At 49.9% G+C, this 17870-nt stretch overlaps 1 protein-coding gene across 7 annotated transcripts in view; it reads left to right on the forward strand.

Annotated features, from left to right (window-relative positions):
* SLC8A1 (solute carrier family 8 member A1) overlaps positions 1 to 17870 on the forward strand; it is a 152335-nt gene that overhangs the window by 129479 nt on the left and 4986 nt on the right. For 4 of the 7 annotated variants that reach the window (XM_074817361.1, XM_074817364.1, XM_074817365.1 and 1 more), the window contains 8 exons: positions 5023 to 5129; positions 7777 to 7797; positions 8612 to 8629; positions 8728 to 8742; positions 9423 to 9491; positions 10358 to 10488; positions 11643 to 11742; positions 17438 to 17713. In XM_074817361.1, the coding sequence (XP_074673462.1) occupies positions 5023 to 5129; positions 7777 to 7797; positions 8612 to 8629; positions 8728 to 8742; positions 9423 to 9491; positions 10358 to 10488; positions 11643 to 11742; positions 17438 to 17713 (737 nt within the window). The remainder of the gene's footprint in view (positions 1 to 5022; positions 5130 to 7776; positions 7798 to 8611; positions 8630 to 8727; positions 8743 to 9422; positions 9492 to 10357; positions 10489 to 11642; positions 11743 to 17437; positions 17714 to 17870) is intronic. The other 3 variants (XM_074817362.1, XM_074817366.1, XM_074817367.1) reach the window with 3 other exon arrangements.

Below are 17870 nucleotides of genomic sequence, written 5' to 3' on the forward strand. Positions count from 1 at the left end.
TTCAGCCCTGTCCTGCTTGTGCCATGTCCCTGCTGGGGTCACTTGCAGGAGGACATCTGGGTGCTCTGTCTTGCCTTTTCCAGAGTTGTGCCCAGAAAAGACAGGTGAGCTGGCATGCTTGTGCCAAGCACACATCACCTCCTAAGAGGTGCTGTCCATAACACTGAGCTGGCATTAGCAATCACATTGCTCTCCCTGGCACATGCAATACCACAGATGCCAAAAGCTTACCCAAGCTCAAAGGGAAATGGGAGAAATCTGCATAGTGTAGCTAAATACATAGAAACCTGGTCTGGCTAGGAAACACCTGAAACACAAATATCTGGGGGCTGGGAGAGCATCACATGGAAATACTGTCTGTATGCCCATCCTGCTCTTATATTCTCCTACTCTAAGGTGCTCTTGGCAGTTGTCAGAAGAAGAAGCTGTGCTGGATGGCCGTTGGGTCCGATCAGGTATAGCAGTTCTTCCCTTGCTGCTCCATCCTTAGAGCATCACCAGCCAAGAAGACTTTTCCATGGGCTATTGTAACTAAGGGTTGTGTGAGCATACTCTGTTAAAAGACCTTTACAGTGCGAATGAAATAGCATGATTTGAAATGAAAACTAAATCCTGATGGAGAGCATCGGGCTTGGCGCGAGGACAGAGATTTGTATGCCGTGTTCACAAAGATACCATCCTTCTCTTGTTGCTGCTGGAGAAGATCTGGAGCTGCAATTCTGCAAGATTTGTTTTATTCTTTGATTTCTGGTAGATTGAAATGAGATGAAACTCATTCCCTCAGCAATTGTCTTAGCTACAGACTCAGGGAAGAGCGATTTCTGCTGCAGAAATGCGGACAGTTGGATGCGCCATGGATGCCTTCAGCCTTCATGCCAGAGCAGGGCTCTTTAGCTCAGGTGAAATGGACTCAACAGCAATGGAATGAAAACCCCAGCAGCAGCCGTGGTTTGCTGCGATCTTGCCCCATGGTGTCACTGGGGGTCCCTGCAGCGGGCAGGGAGGAAGGCAGGAGGTGTGCCAAGCCTGGTGGTTTAGGCCAACACACAGTCTGGCTCAGCAGAGGGACCTCTAGCCCCATGCACCCAAATCTGTTAGAGACGCTCCAGAAATTGCCCTTTTCCACCTGCAGTGTGACCGAGGGACACAGCAGGAAAAAAATATTCCAGCTTTTTCAAGGGCTGTAGTGTTGCACTCTCGTGGGATCTTGAGTGGCTTAAATACCCAGCTCCCTGGGGAGAGTTTATTAGACTATGGCAGAAGCACCACTTTCATCCCCAAATCAAGCTGATTCTAGATCTCTGTGAAGATTTGAGGGACGGCTTGGAAAGACCATCTAGATTGACCCCAGATTTGCATGAGGTGAAAAAAATGTGTAATGGTTTAGAGACTGCTTTAATCTTCTGTTTCAGTCTTCTGTTTTTTCCCTCTGTCTTGTGGATTTGGGACTCCCAGCTTCTGGCTCTGCAGTGAATCAGCAGTGGGGGTTTCAGGGTTCCTTTTGTTTTCTGTTTACACAAGCACTATCACATCTTGTGCTGAAAGAGCCCCTGAGCCACAAGAGACAGAGACTTTAAATGCAAATTTCAGCACGTACTTGCACTGTCAGGACTTTGGGTCTCATCATACTTCATCACACTGTGTCCAGCTGGGGAAACCAAGGGATAGATGTCTCAGCTGCTGAGCTCAGCACTGCAGCCCACATGACTGCCAGGAGCTCCTGGTCTGCCTCATTCACACCATGTATGGTAATGCAAGAAGATCAGCCTCGCCCAGCAACCTGTACCTCTGAAAAAGAGGACTGCAGGCAGCAGGCTTGCAAAACTGAACACTGAATGCAGCAGGAGCACAGGACTAGGTGAGGCCACCAGGAACATGGGCTGCAATCCACAGCTTCCACGGTCAGCCCCACGGTAGCTCGATGCTGCTCGCATCATCACAGCCTGTGCTATCCAGCAAATCTCTGCCTGGGAAAGCAGAGACCATGTCAGAGGGTCTAGCAAGAGCAGGGTGTCATCAGTGCACATCCTAAATTACTGTAGAAAGCAGTATGTACTCTAGCACAGGGTAAATTATGCAGTTGCCCGATCCTCTCCTTCTCCACTGACCGAACGCTGCCACATGGCCACATGCATGCAGGACCCTGCAGCAAAGCTTTGCAGCAGGCAAAAGGCAGTGCAATGGAGATCAGGCATGCTCTAAGAATAGCCTATATTATTTTCACAGACTTGCTGTTTCTCAAACAGATGTGATCTCAAACACCATTAGGAGGAAATCCTTTTCTCCAGGATTGCAGTCTCATCCCAGGGACAAATTTGCCTCAGCAATTCTTGCTGATTGGAGATTCATCCAGAGAGCGGACTTGCCGTTTGTTCTACCCACTCTTTTTCCCAACAACCCTGTACAGCAGAAACAGCAGCAGTGCACATGTTTACCCAACACAGAGCACTTGCTCGAACCCTAGAAAGATCACTTGGAGAACCGCATAAGAGCAGCACCTGCTGGCAGTGGCAGTTTAAGCCCCAAGGTCGCATTATTCAAGGAAGTCCTATTAGTGTTGGGTCTAAGCATCAGGAACAGCTTTTTTAATTGGAACCCAAGTTTCTTTTTGTGAGAGAGAATTATTTTGTGAGGCATTGAGGGATGCCGCACAGGGCAAGCCAGAGCACACCCATAGAAAGTTTACGTCTTGATACCTCTGCTGCCCTCAGAATTGATGAAGGCAACTATTTTAATTAACTTTCCTGAGAAAGGCTTTTTTTTCATACATGGGGGCAGGGTGCACTGTACATTTTAATGGGATTTGTCAGGAAAATTATTGATTTTGTTAGTAATGTTTTTGAAATTGTGCCATTCTGTTAATTCTGTCAGGTTCTCTTTGATAGCTTAGCTGAGAGCATTTTTGCATACTTCATTAGTTTTTTAATACACAATAATTTCCTCTAACTCATCAATGCCAAGCAAGATCAGCTGCATGCTTGGTAACCTGTTTTTCCTATGTACAAACCTGTTGCAGCAATAATTATAAACAGAACAAATTATTACAGATTTTCATTATAAAATACAATTACACTGAGCTGTGCTGCATTGTTACACTTTTCACAGCCATCATTTGCTCTTGAGTAAATGGTTTCATTATAATCATGAAGGGCAAACTTAATACACTTCTGACTCATAGCAATCAGCACAAGAAATCATCCTGGCTGTTCCTCCAAGTGCTTGGTGATGTTTGCTCTGAATGAGAATAAAATGTTGACTCTGCCGCCAAATACTTGTCAGCTTAACAGAGGGGCTCTGGGTGGCAGTACAGACATGCAAGGAGGGGAGAAAGTCAGAATCTATACCAGCATGGCCTGAATTTCACCCCCCTGGAGTGTGGCTTTCTTCCATGGTTATGGGGTTTCAGTGCTGGGACCTGCCAGGATCCTTCTTGATCATATAGTAGAGCAGCCTCGGGGCTACTCCAGCTTGTGCTGGCTGCCCGTGGAAAGCTCAGAGGAGCTGGGGATGGGGCAAGAAGTGTTTATTCGAAGGACAGGGCAGACGGGCTTGGGCAGAAGGAGAGCAACTGGGAAACTTGTTTAAGCAAGAGCATTCACAGGAGGGCAGTGCCGTCAAGGCGTGGGGAAGAAGCAAGCCCAGTCAGGAGGTCAGCAGCAAGCAGAGGGCTGCAGACAGTCTGCAGTCTGCAGACATTGCCTTTTTATTTATTCTTGTTATTGCCTTCTCATTTCTTGTCTGGGACAAGGTCAGAGCCAGAAGAAGGTCCTGTCCCAGCAGCAATGCCACACACACATGACAGTGAACAGGGTCCTCCAAACGGGAGCAGGGGCTGCTGGATTTCTGCTCCCCATTTTGTCTTTGCAAGGGCTTTGCACTGTAGGAAAGACCACAATAGTCCCCCACCATGCACTAGCCCCTTGTACCCCAGGGGTTTGGTCACCTTCTGGTGAGCAGCTTTCATCTGGGTGTTTCTGAGCTTCTTATATGAGTCCCTGAAAAGAGCTGGAAAATTTCTTTCACGCTATTTTTTTCCCCTGGTAAAGCAATTCATTCACTCAATTTTCACTCTTTTGGGTGCCCCAAAGAGCAATTCTCTCTGCTGGTGGCCACAGCCTCTTGTGAGGCTTTCGTCCTTCGTGGTGTGTGCTTTGCGGCTGTGCTCTGAGCAGGGGCTCTGCCTTTTGGCCTGCCCTGCTGATGCCACAGAGGCAAATTCAGCAACCCCAGGCCATGTGAGAAGACAGACTCGCTGCACAGCTCTCGAACAGGAAAGAATCAAACCTTCAGGGCTTGGGGAAGGATGTGCTGCTTGCAAAAGAAAATAAAAAAGTCAGATCTCACCAGCAGTGAAGCTTTCCTTCACCCTGCCCTAACCAGAAAGACCATCTTTCCTTTATGTTCCCTCCACAGAAAAAGTCCTAACTCCATCATTCCTTTTGAGCTCATAAATTGGAGCCTCCAAAGTCCAAACTGAGCATCTGATCATGATGTTGTGCATGGATCTGCTGTGCCTGGTGAGACAGAGCATCTTCCATATGCAGGGGCTGGTTTAAGCAGTTCACCATGCTTTCAGGGACTTGGTCTGTGCTGGTTCCCAGTGTTCGTGCCCCCAGGAGCCTGTGCAGTGTGTGCAAGCTGTCAAGGGGCTGTTCTGTACCCTGGATTTTTGGAAGGGGATGTGTCTTGCTGACCCTGGGCCAAGGCACCTCTGGATGGAGGCTGGTCCAGGCTGTGTCATGTCCAGCTGTGGCCTCTAGCCATGCCGGGGAGAAGAATGTCACCCTGTGAGCTGCTGGTGCTCTGACCCTGTGGTCCATGCTCATCCTGAGGCAAGCTCGGCCCATTGGCTCCTGCCCTTTGCTTTCAGCTGTGCTGCCCCTCTAGCCTGTGCTACCAAACCCACTGTTTTCTGTCCACAGCTCCCCTTGTCCTGCCTTTTCCACTCTCCTTCTCTCCCTGTCTCCCCTCCTCCCTTTCCCCCCTTACTCTTGAATCTCTATTTCTTCTTCTCTGTTCCAGCAAAACGATATCAATCAAGGTGATAGATGATGAGGAGTATGAGAAAAACAAGACCTTCTACCTAGAGATCGGGGAGCCCCGGCTGGTGGAGATGAGTGAGAAGAAAGGTGGGGGACGTGCTCCGGGGCTGAGCCCAGCCTGTGTGTCCCTGTTTGGCTCACTCATGCCTGGCACCTGCAACACCAAGCTCACATCCCCAGTGCCTATGGAAAAGGGCAGGAGCGAGGATACTTCTCATTCCCCCTGAACTTAGCCCTTCCCCAGCCCACCAAGGTCCAACCCTGGCTGGGTGGTGGGGGTGCTCCTGCCCTTCCCCATATGCCCCAGGAGGGATGTGCAGCTGCTTCCCCCCCACCCAACCATCTCCGACACCACGGCACCCAGGCGGACATGAACTGCATGCATGTGTGATGCCAATCATGTGTTTGCCTTTGTCTTGTGTTCCCACAGGAAATTCATTACCCTTAGAGTACTTGACCGTGAGGAGTATGAGAAAGAGTGCAGTTTCTTCCTTGTGCTTGGGGACCCGGTGTGGCTACGACGAGGAGTGAAAGGTGTGAGAGTAAAACCAGACCAGCTCTGGAGACGCTGCCGTCCACTTTCTCTGTGTCTCCCTACTCTCACACTCCTTTCTCCTCGCACTTTGGCTCCTGGCCGTTTTGCCCTCCTTCCTTGGCCACTGCACCTTTTTGCTCTGTTTTCTTTCCTCTTTCATTTCAGGAGGACTCTGTCTCACTCGTGAGGGCCCCTCAGGAGCAAGGCACGCTCCCGAGACAGCCCCGGAGCACCTGGGCAGGGGCTGATGAGCATTGCCAACCCCCAGAGACATTTTGCGAGTGTTGCCATGCCACATCGCAACTACACCTTCATTTAATTGAGTAGAAAATTCAGTCTCGAGAAGTAAAAAGGCAATGCTGCATCATTTTTATCGGAAGATAAAATAGCCTTTGCTTGAAATAAAATGCATGGCCAGAGCAGTAATTTTAGCCTTTTTATATTGGCACTAGGATGTGAAAATAGCCGAGAATCATGGCACAAGCAGGTAATACCATAAGGTGCAATCAGTCTAGGAGAAATCAGGTTATACTCAAATAAAGTTTCATGGTGCTGCACTGGATAATAGCTCCTCATAGGAATAATAAAAACAATTTCCTCTTTCATCACATTTCTAAACCAACTGAAAACCTTCCCAAAAAGACAGAGTTCTCTTATTTTTCTGTGCATTTTTTTCTGCTAGGAAATTAAGGGAAAGTAAATGGCAACAGCTAATTCTGCGCACTATTGGTGCCTGAGCAAGAAGCAGTTTTAGAGTTACTTAAGATAATTAGTTGCCCTACAACAGACCCTTATTAAAGCCTTTGTAAAAAATTGGCAGCAGCATTTGGTCTGTCTGCCTTGGAGCTGCTTTCTAATTTCTGGGACATAAGTAGGCATGGGGTTGTGATATATTATTTGTTGAGGACAGAGAGGGCCCCCAGTGGTCCACACGCTGAGTGGGGACATGCTGCTGTATTTCAGGCTAAAAACACATCCAGCAGCGATGCCATGTTCCCCTTCAGCACAGGGGCTATCTAGGTCAGCTGCTTTGTCCCCTCCATCATATTTCCTGCTGGTTTATGTGACTGGCTAGCAGAAGCAGGGCTAAAAAATCAAACACACTGGCACAGTTCAGGCTCTGCAGGTGGGATTTGTATCATTAAATGGTGCCGGAGGCATCTATGGAGCATAGCCAGTGTTGCCAGGATAAAGAGGCACATGGACAACTCAACTTGGTGACTCCATCTTTGCCCAGCCTCACAGGCACCAGCATGGGTTCAGCCTTGTGAGTCCAACAAGAGAAAACAGGCCCCAGGCCCCAGGTTTGAGAATCGTGGTACTGAGTCATGAGATCCCAGCTGAAATTTTTAATTCAAAATAAACAGAAAAGGAAAGAAAGTTCCTCATCTTCCTGGTCACAAAGATAACTGAGGAAACCTGAGGGAAGCTCAGCTTTGCAAACTCACTAGCTGGAAGGCATGTCAAGGTTTTAAAAGATGCTATTTGCTGCTTTGGCCATGCAATGATTGTTTTTTTAACTCAGTTTTTGTGCTTGGTTTTATATGAGAGGCAGTGAGGTGGGGCAAGCTGTGTGCTCAGCACCCTGGAGACGAGAGCATCTCTGAAATGTCACTCTTGGGCCATGTAACCACGGTCAAGTCCATGCCTCAGGGGCCAGAGACTCACCACTGCACTAAGGGAGAGGCTTTTTCTTTTGTTTTGGAGACCTAAAATGCTGAGTGACAAGATACTTGAGCCAAGCCTTGCCACAGATTTTTCTTCTCTCATTGTATACGCCAGAAGCACAGCTTCCTGCTGGAGCTCTTGCTCCCCATTAGGCAGCTGGAAGAGGTCAAAGCCAGTAGCCGCCATACATGGGACATCTTATGTCCTCCCCCGGGGCAGAACTGCCTCAGAGACCAATGGAAGATCTTGCACGTACAATTCAAAGGGGAAAAATGAATTTTTGGAGTGTGCATTTTAATCCCATAGCCACCCCATGTTTTTAACAGTTTTTATTTTAAATCCACAATCCCATGAAACGTTTCTGTTCCTTTATTTTTAGTGCCTTTCTCTCAACACTAATGGTATCCTGTAGCTTTACAGATCTGAAATCTCTACCCTGGGATCTGGAGTCTTTCTGTGGATATCCCTTTTGATTTCATTACTCATTTACTTTTCTTCTTGTGTGTTTGTCTCTGTCTGTCTCCTTCACAGCCCTGTTGTTGAATGAGCTTGGTAAGCGCGCATTCGTTTTTCTTTTCCATTTTTCCAGTTTGTCTGCGTATTTTCGGAAGACAATTTTGTTTGACACTTTTCTTCGCTCACAACATCCTCTTTTAGGGTGATCAGCACTATTTAAGTAAGCTCAGGTATCTAATGCCACATCTTTCCTTGGAGTAGAGCCCCAAAGTCACTAACGTTAACAAGCGGTAACCCGCAGTGGCAAGGAGCATTTTTTGGGAATGGTGTTATTACAGCCATAGCAAACCCACCAACACCCCAAGTTACAAACCAGCACCATGCAGATTAACCCATCGCCTCTTACACTGGCATGGCAGAAACAGGATTGCCTGGCAACTTAGAGATACTTGTGGCTGGACAGGAAAGTTGGCCAAGCCTTTTTGAAGAGACAGTGCAAATTTCACCTCCAGTCTTGGGGACATTTAAAGCCCACCCAGCCTCTGAATTTTTTTGCTGGCCATCCCCAGGATAGGGCAGCCAGGGAGGGAAGCAAAGCCTCCCTCATATGCCAGAGCACCCCCATCCCCAGGGCAGGTTTACACTGGTTTTATCCACTCTGCAGCATATATTAGATACTGGGGGGTGGCAGCTTGCAGATAAGGGTTGAAAAGCCTGTGTTCAGGTCTCCCTGCACTATCCCTGGGGTGTGTGTAGGGAAGCAGCCCCACCATGTCCACAGTCCCCGGACATGGATCAGGGAAGGACCGTCACATCCCTGCTGGCTGCAGGGTGTCTGTGTTGCTGTGCAGATGCTAATCCTCTCTCTTCTCTCTCTCTCTCTCTCTCTCTCTCTCTCTGTTTCGTCTAGGTGGCTTCACCATCACAGGTATGGATTTTTGCTCTCTCCCTGCCCCCCCTTTCCTTCCTTTTAATGGCCATATGCTCACCCTAGTCTTTCCTCTTTGCTTTTGTTCTGTCCTGGAGGGAAACTTTGGAAGGGTAAGAAGGTGCTGTGCCGTGGCCCCACTGCCCCAGCCGGTCACGCTAACACCGTGTCCTCTTACAGAGTGCTCTGCCTGCCACACACATCTAACTCCCACCTCGGGGAGGGGGACACATCACCCCTGAAGTGACAGGCAGCCACCCTCCATCTCTTGGAGCAGGGGGTGCTTCTCCACTTAGTCCAGCCTCCCCCTCACTGCTGCCCACACAGGAGATGTGCACAGGGCTCTGCATGGCACGGGGAGCCTGTCCTCACTCCCTGAGCAGCAGCCAGGGTGCGCAAGCACTGCTGGAGGTGCGGGGCCCCACAGCTGCTTCAGGCACACAGCCCCTGCCCTTCCCACCAGCAAGACCCAACAGCAGCATTTGCTCATCTGTCATTAGGCTGAGCACTGCAGGGGGAGAAGGTCCCGGGTCCCCCATATTGCAGAGCAGCCGCTCAAGAGCCCCAGAAATGATAATTCCAACTAACGAGGCTCTGGCCGCGAGGCCAGTCCCTTTGATGAGCAGGAGGAGAAGGGCTTTCCCACAGCATGGTGCCGCCTGTGCAGACAAGGGGCAGCTGGCAAGGGAGCGACACTAACCCTGCGTGAAGTAGGAGTATACTAACTGCATGGCAGTGGTTTGCATGGGGCGTACTGTCCCTCCTGCTGATCTCCTGCTGATCGCTTTGATAGGCAAACCTGTCTTCAGGAAGGTCCACGCTAGAGATCATCCTCTTCCTTGCACCGTGGTCACCATCCAAGGTATCCACAGCGTGACGCCCAAGGGCCGTGGCAGTCTAACATGGACTGACTGGGGTGTTTCCCTACTGACAGTTTAACTCCTGTCTCCAGCGAATCCAGCCCTTTTTAACCCTGATGTCCTTCTGCTCATCCCTGGGGTGAACTGGAAGGGTGCTTAGTGGGGGTCTGCACAGGGACAGTGACAAAAGTCCTGCTGCCTGGAGTCCCCATACCCGAGGTTGCACAGGTGCCAGTGGAGGTGCAGACCTGCTCCATTGCTCTTGTAGTTGTCCTCCTCCCTCCTGTTTCAGGGTTTGGGGCCAGGCCGTGCCCTGTGGAGGGCTCCTCACACCTGTATGGCCAAGCACTATTTCCACCAGCCCCACCATCACAGAAGGAGTTTCATGCTCTCCAGCTGCCAGTCGCTTCCAAGATAAAGCCCTGCTCAGAAGGAGGCAGAGCCAAGATTTCATATCCATCTCAGCCCTGGGGCTGCTGGCAGCTCTCTCTGGTTGTAACAGGCTGATGGAAATGTCCTGACCATGCTCCAGTGCAGACCTGGAGAGCTGGGAAGTGGAGCAGCCTTTATGATGATCTGTCCCCTCCTAGCATCCCTGTGGGAGAGGCAGGAGGTACAGGTGATAAGCCTTTCCCCAGCACTGAAGGTGAACTGGACTCCTTCTGAGGTTGGATAAGTTGCAGACCTCTTGCTAGCACTTCCCAGCAAAACTACCTTGTCTGTTTCTCCCTGACCTGCTCCTCCTCCTCAGCTGCTCTGTTACTCACACTCCCACCCGGAGGCTTCCTGACCTCCTCCTCTGACAGGAAGCCAGCTCCAGGGAGTGACCAGCTGGGCCTGGCTCACCGATGGGCTCTTTGCTTTGCAGAGGAGAACGAAGAAAAGCAGCCACTGACCAGCAAGGAGGAGGAAGAGCGTCGGATCGCAGAGATGGGACGCCCAGTCCTGGGAGAGCACACCAAGCTCGAAGTCATCATTGAGGAATCCTACGAGTTCAAGGTACTGTCCATGCCCTCTGTCCCTGTTCTTCCCCTCAAGCTGGGGACCCTCCTTTTGGATTTGCACAGCATTGGCAAGCATGTGTTGATGGTATCGTAGCAAAATGAGGCAGCTCCTCATATCACAAGGTCTCAGAGCAGGACCAAGGGACACTTTGAAAGGTAGCTGAGCCAAGGCATAATGAAAGGGTGAGGGTCACTCCAGTGAGATGGCAGTGGGTTAAAATACAGTCTGATCCTCACTCTGTCTGTTAGCCCACAGCCATGGTCCTTGGGGGATGATCCCAGACTGTTTGTGGTTACTATTATATAAGAACATCAATGTGGTGAGCCTAAGAGCTGACTGGGCTCCAAAATGCTGCAGGTTGCTTTAAAATATAACCTCATTCTCATAGTGAAGTGCTATACCCAGGTCCTACTTACAGGTGGTCTTGAGTGAGCACCGAGCCTGGGACTTCCAGCACAAAGGGCTGATACCCTAAATGAAAGTAATGGTTGTGAAGTTAAGCTGCTGTGAATGCGTGTGCCAGACCAAGAGCTGAAAATTGGCCATTTCATTATCTTTTCCGTTTTTCTGCAGTATAAAAATAATAGACCATGCTTACTGTGTCACAGCAGTGACTGCCTCCCTCCTGTGGTTTTGGTGCCCTCCGTCAGCGTGCATCTGAGGCATCACAGCATGCAGGCAGCCCTCAGGCTGCCTGCCCAGGAGCATCTCCTACCCGCTGCTGCCGCAGCACCTTCCCTGCCGTGCTGAGCTTCAGCTCCTGAGCAGCACAGAGAGGTAGAGCCCAGCTCTGCAAATGGGCCTTGATTAAGTCCCAGTTAAGTGCTTTGAAGCAGCCCAGTAAAAATTCTTCCCAAGGCATTGGGAACAATTGGAGCTGTGGCACCTCGGCACTATTTGCTGTTAAACCTGCGCTGAGATGGTTCAAACTCCCATCATGATCAGGTTTCAAAAGGTCTTTTGAGCAGCAGTGAGGGGAATTGCAAGTACTTACATTTGCTTTTGCTACTGGGGCTCTTAACCTGAGCTTAAAATCTGCTGAGCTTTTTCCATAAGTGCATGGCTGTAAGCACTAGCACCAGTAGGTTTTAGCCCAGCATCTCCAGCCCAATAGCCCCTAATTCTCTCCTCTGCATCTCCATCCACAGAACACAGTGGACAAGCTCATTAAGAAGACGAACCTGGCCCTGGTGGTTGGCACAAACAGCTGGAGGGAGCAGTTTATTGAGGCTATTACTGTCAGCGCAGGTGAGTTCGGACCATAGCTCCAGGTGAATTATGATGAACCTGGCTCATGTCTCAGCTTGGCTGTATCAGTAATACAGACCATAGTTGAGCAGCAGGAGGCAAAACAGGTGGCAGAGTTATTTACAGAGTCTGCATAAATAAGACAGCTGATATAAACCCTTTCGTGAGACCACCTTGTCTGATGTGTAGGAAACCTCCTGCATTAAGTGCGTCTGTAGCACCCGGCAGAGAAACACCCTAGCTGTTACCAGATGGCAGAGGGGAAAAGTCATTTCAGTGAGAGACATTTGGGAGGCGAACGCCGTGTTTAAATTCAGAGCAGCATAAGTGATGCTGGTGTGAAGCAGCAGTGCTCCCCATCGCTGGTGCTCCCCATACTGCTGCAGTGAGGACAACATGGTAGCAAGAGTGCCAAGCCGTGAATACAGCCACTGAATCCCTCTCTCTGTGGGCCAAAATTTGCCCTTCACCCCTGCTTTCAGAAACTCCTCCTGTTCCAGCCAGCTGTGACTGGAGGTTATGGCTCAGCAGCCCAATAGCTGCCACAGCACATGATATCTGTAGTCATATCAGAGCATATCTGATCTTCCCTCTCTTGGAGAATTGCCTTTCCCTCAGAAATGCCCTGTGTACTGTTCTCACATGTGCCAGTGCTGTGTTTACTAGTATGCCCAGTACAAGATATATTAGCATTCCCACATGTGTGGAAGGTGAAAGAAAGAAGGTCTCCTCCAGATGTGGTTTTAACAGCTGGAGACACTATAACTCACCAGCTGGATGTTACAACCTCACAGCCCAGCCTGGACTCTGTGTGTGCACACAATTAGGGCAAAATCAACCAGCTTAAATTAAATCACTGGGGAAGGCAATCTGAGCTTATCTAGCTAATTGTGCATTGAAATGCATGGAGGAACACTCACACTGCCTACCTCGAGCTCTGCTGTACAGAGTAACCTCTGCCCAGCACAAAGTAATTAAAAGTGATGGCTGTACCATTTACCATCCACCTCTGAAAATGAGGACAGGACATTGTGCAGCAGCTATCTCCTCAAATTGTGATCCTTCCTCTTGTAGCATAGTTATTCTTAGAGCCTCCAGCCAGGAGCCTCCCATTATTTCAGATACAGTATGAACATATCATGCAAGACAATCCTTGCTGCAGGTTTTGTATCTAATACGGCTAAACTAATCTATGCCAGAATCAATGATTTAATTGCATCCAATATTAAAGCGAAGGTAATCACTGGTACTTGGATCCCATCTCTGCAACACATGTAAAGACTGCGGTTATGTGAAAGCCCCTTTGCCACCGTTATATCCAGCCACCATTAGTGCTAACAGGATGATTAACAAACATTTAATAAACATGGCATATTTCGGTGAACATGATCTGTCCCTTGCAGCTGGGGGACAGTAGTTTGTCTCTGAGCTCTGGACCTACTATTTTGCCAGGATTTAGCTCCTCAAGCTTTGTGCCAAGCAAGTTAAAATGCCTCAAACACTGGAGTTTGGGTTTGAGTTTTTTCCTGCAGCCCACCATGGGGAGCAGGTGAAAGTCACACATTCCCACTTCAAAATGTAACATTCCATCTGAGAAAAGAAACATTAAAACCCCATTTCCCACCCAGTGAGCAACTGGCAGCAATGTTGTCAGGGAGGTCGAGCAATGGAGCAGCAGGCCAAGTCTCTGGAAGGGCAGTGCAGGTGCAAGCAAGTCTGTGCCACGCCATGCTATACTGTCCACATACTGTCCACAGGGCTGAGCTGGGGCCTCACTCATCACCACCTTCAGTGTGTACCCAACAGCCCATAAAGTTTCTTGCACAGCAAAAACATCCTGGGGTTTGTGAGCCTGTTCCTGAATGCACCCCTGGGTCACCATCCAACCTCACTCTGTGTTTCAAGGCACCTTCACAGGATCTGGCCAGCTCTTCAAAAGAGAGACATTATTGCTGCTTAACAAAATGATAGACAGATCTGGACGAGTATTGTGACAGTGGCACTCATGTTCATTTTTCAGTCTATCACCTCCATCAAGATTTAGATCCATGACAGACCTGCTGCCATGAAGCTTGGGAGAGGATTAAAATACCTGCTGCAAAATTATAGTGTGAGCATAGCACGGTGTATCCTGCCAGTACCAGCCTTTGTGCACCAAGCAAAAAAAACAGGCCGGCATAGGCTTCCCAGGCTGAAAAATTGTTCCGTGTTTTCACAGTAATGCATAGGAATAGGGTATTTATATCTGCCAAAATAATGACACCTTGCCACTGATTAGCTACTGTTTCTGCCATAGTGAGTTTAAAGCCAAGCAACACATAATTTTCCATCAAGTTATTGTAGAAACATCAACTTTCCCACTGCCTGTATCTTATGTCTTGGTCTTGATCTACAAAGGTGCTTTGAAGCCAAACAATGTGTGCAAAGTTGCACCCCAGCAGGGTGTCAAGTAGGACTCTCCCCTGGTTGGTCATGGCTTTATTTAGCTGAATATTGAAAACCTCCAAAGATTATGTCCATCAGCCAGGGTATGTGTCCTGGGGCTGCACCACCCTTTTGGAGAAGACGTTTCTCCTGATGTTACCATGGAAGCTGCAGTTTGTGGCCATTTCCCCTTGTTGCGTTGCTTGTCAGTGCAGAGGGGAGTTTCACTTCATCCTTTCTGTACATGCCCTCCAAGTCGCAGTAGGCTTTTGCTTGGTCCCCTCCAACCTCCCCTCCTCCTGATTCACCAAGTCAGCTCCTTCCACCTCTCCTCACAGGCAACATCCTCCAGGCTCCAATCATCTTGGTAGCCCCACTGAATCCCCTCCAGCTTCACCCCAGCCCTCATGTGGGATGCCATATCCCCTGTGTACAGACAGATATCTGCATTAGAGGTTTCCTCCTGCCTTGCTCTCACTGGCTACATCACTACCCTCTCCCCTGCAGCTGCATCTCTGCTGAGAGCCCCAAGAATCCCAGCAGAGTGCAAGGTTGACATGTACTGGAGCTGGGCCAAACCAAGAGCAGGTTGACTCCCCTTACAGGTTACCAGAACTCTTGAGGATAATCACAATCTGGGTGATCCCTGGGAATTTTCCTTTTCTTGCTCCTGTGTGCTGCGTGCGCTCTCTGCAGGACCACAAAGGGGAATAGCCAAGAGGTGAAACTTCAGTGCACAGGGTTTGGCTGCCACTTTCCCAGGAAGGATGCCATTTCTTGATCCCCCAGTTGGCTTTTCATTGCCACCTTTGTGATGAGGCAGAAAGCAATTGTTGTTATGAGCAGCAACAGAGCAAGCAGCTCGCCAGCAGCTTCCCCCAGTAACTCTGTTGTCATGGCACAGAGCCACCATTTGAACATGGGGTTAATTGATACCCACGTATTGGTACACAGTGTACAGCAAGAGCATTTTATATTCTTTCTGTGGGAGGTTTTATACATTTTGTTATTCAATCAAACATCCGTATTGTGGAGGAAGGTGTGAAAGGAGGAGTGTTCACACTGGCCAGCAGTGGGGCAGATAAAAACAGCACAGTCTCATTCAAAAGCTTATGCCAGACTGATCAGTACTGCGGCTGCCAGGAGTAACAGCTTTTCCCAGACACAGAGCCATCATCCCCTTAAACCCAGTGTTGGGCAAGGTGGGACCTTGTCCCCTCGCCCACTGTGGTAGAGCAGCACAGAGACTCAAGTTTCACTGGGTGCTCTTGGCTACTCTGGGACTTGGTCCCTTTTTTCTGCCATCCTGAGGTGTCCTCCTGGAAAGGAGTGCCAGGCTCACTCATTGCGTCCTCCTCTTGGTAAGGAGCTTCTGCCAAAAGCCACGCAGGGAGATCTAGTGGTCCACATCCTTGGAGGGAAAAAAATTCATCAAAGACAGTGACAAATCACCAACCCGAATGTCTTTAACACAACTCACAACAGCCTTGGAATCACCGATGTCCATGACTTAGAAATCCATCCTTGTCCCTTGAGGGCAGCAGGAAGGCTCCCACTGATTTCACTGGAAAAGCGTCATCTCCCCTTCATGCCTGGGGGTGGTTCCAGCATGAGCAGGAGGAGTTTTTGGCTGTGCCATGACTTTGACGTTGTGTACTGTGCCAGGCTGGGGGAGCTCCATGTTCGCCACACAGCCCACGCAGAGGACAGGCTGGCCAGTGGGCCCACAAGATGCCTTGCCAGAGCTGCTGGAGTCAGGCAAGAGGTCACCAGCCCCAAGGGGCTCACTGGCAGGGTCAGCCCCGCACAATTGGGACTCCCTGGAGGCTGGATGGCAAGTGGCTTTAGAGACAGGTGAGGTGCCAACGCCTGGAACAGGGAAGGGAGAAACTGAGACACTTGCCTGGATCCCCATGGTCCTGCTGGGACCAACAAGATGAAGTTGTGCTGGGCCAGTGCAGGGGGAAAGGGCTGAGGAACTGGGGAAGAGGGCCAGGACAGTCCAACATCTGCTGAGCTCTTTCCCCATGACCCATAGGAGAGCTTCCGGGCACAAGCCAGCCTGCATGTCCAGGGGGCATGACTGGGTGCATAACTCCCCAAGAGCCTTTGGGGACATGCAGCAGCTGACACGTAGGCTCTGAGAGTCCCTGGGACATCAAGCAGGATGGGCACGAGGACTCACATCTCCAACTCTTCCTCTGTATTGGAGACCCCGGTATTGCAGGTGCTACAGAGGTCACAGTTGTGAGCAGCAGTGCGCTGTGTGGGGCTGAGCACTCAGCACAGCACCAGGAGAGCCAGGGTCCAACCCACACAGTGTGCCTGGCAAGCAGAGATAGGGCCAGGACCGCTGGCAGGCTCACGCTGGGAGAGTGACCTCTGCAAGGCTTTAACAACAGATTGGTGAGAAGTGAAGCACTGACCTGGATCAGGGACAGAAAATAAAGAGGAGAAGGAAATGCATTTTTGCTGTGACAAATGATGCCCCGTAGCTGGCTCATGACCTGGGGGTGCTTGACAGCTACCTGGAAGGGGTGCAAACATGAAAGCATTTGCTTGTGCAAGGGGTGCCCACTGACCTGGGTCAGACCAGACTGAAAGAATGGGCAGCCAGAGCTCATAGGGAGGCACATGAAGGGACAGGGAAATGCAACAGGGAAGGCCAACAAGCAGTGATGGACCAGGGAGATTTTAGGGCAGGTATTCTTCATGGCTGGTTTGAAGAGAAGGTGACGTGCCAGACCTAGCAGCTCAGCAGCCACCAAAACCAGCCATCTTTCCAGAGAGCTGGAAGCAATTGCAGGCACTTGTGAAAAGCAGCTCAGAAAGGGCTTCCTTAGGGGAGTCTCCATGAGGCACATATTATTCTTGATGAGTTCACTTGCCCCAATCAGCTCCAGCTAGTGTGAGGCCGGTCATTTTCCACATCTTCTGAGGAAAGGGCTCCTGAGCAGGGGCTGAGACGTAGAAAGCATCTGATGGTCAAACTCAGGCAGAGGTGCTGGCATGAGGCTCTGCATTTTCTGAAGTGCAGGTTGGTTTTCAAGACCAATGCCTTTGGAGGGTCTCTCTGTGCCACGGGAAGGGGACAGGAAAGGCTGTCAAGCCCCTCTGATGATTGCCCAGAAAATAAGATATTTGGAAGTCAAGACCTTCTAGGGCCCAAATCATGAGAGACAGCATTTGGGGGGCTGCAATATGCAGAGGAGCTTTGCCCAACCTCCCCCAGTATGGGCGAGTCTAATCAGGCACTGGTGGTTTTCTCCAGGGGAAGATGACGATGACGATGAATGTGGGGAGGAGAAGCTGCCTTCCTGCTTCGATTACGTGATGCACTTTCTGACCGTCTTCTGGAAGGTCCTTTTTGCCTTCGTGCCTCCGACAGATTACTGGAATGGCTGGGCTTGCTTCGTCGTCTCCATCCTTATGATCGGCCTCCTGACAGCTTTCATTGGCGACCTGGCATCCCACTTTGGCTGCACCATTGGCTTGAAGGACTCCGTCACCGCGGTCGTGTTTGTTGCACTGGGAACATCAGTGCCAGGTAAGGACAACAGCATGGTTTGTTGTAAATGTCCATCTCTGCCCAGTCTAGGTTTGGGTTTGGGCTGGGAAATCTGAGCACAGTGAGGTCCTTGGCTGTGCTCTGCAGGACCCCCAAGGACAGATTTGAGGTGTATGTGGAAGTTGTTTTTCAGTCT

Source organism: Strix aluco, chromosome 3, assembly GCF_031877795.1.
Source record: "Strix aluco isolate bStrAlu1 chromosome 3, bStrAlu1.hap1, whole genome shotgun sequence".
NCBI classification, from domain to species: Eukaryota; Metazoa; Chordata; class Aves; order Strigiformes; family Strigidae; genus Strix; species Strix aluco.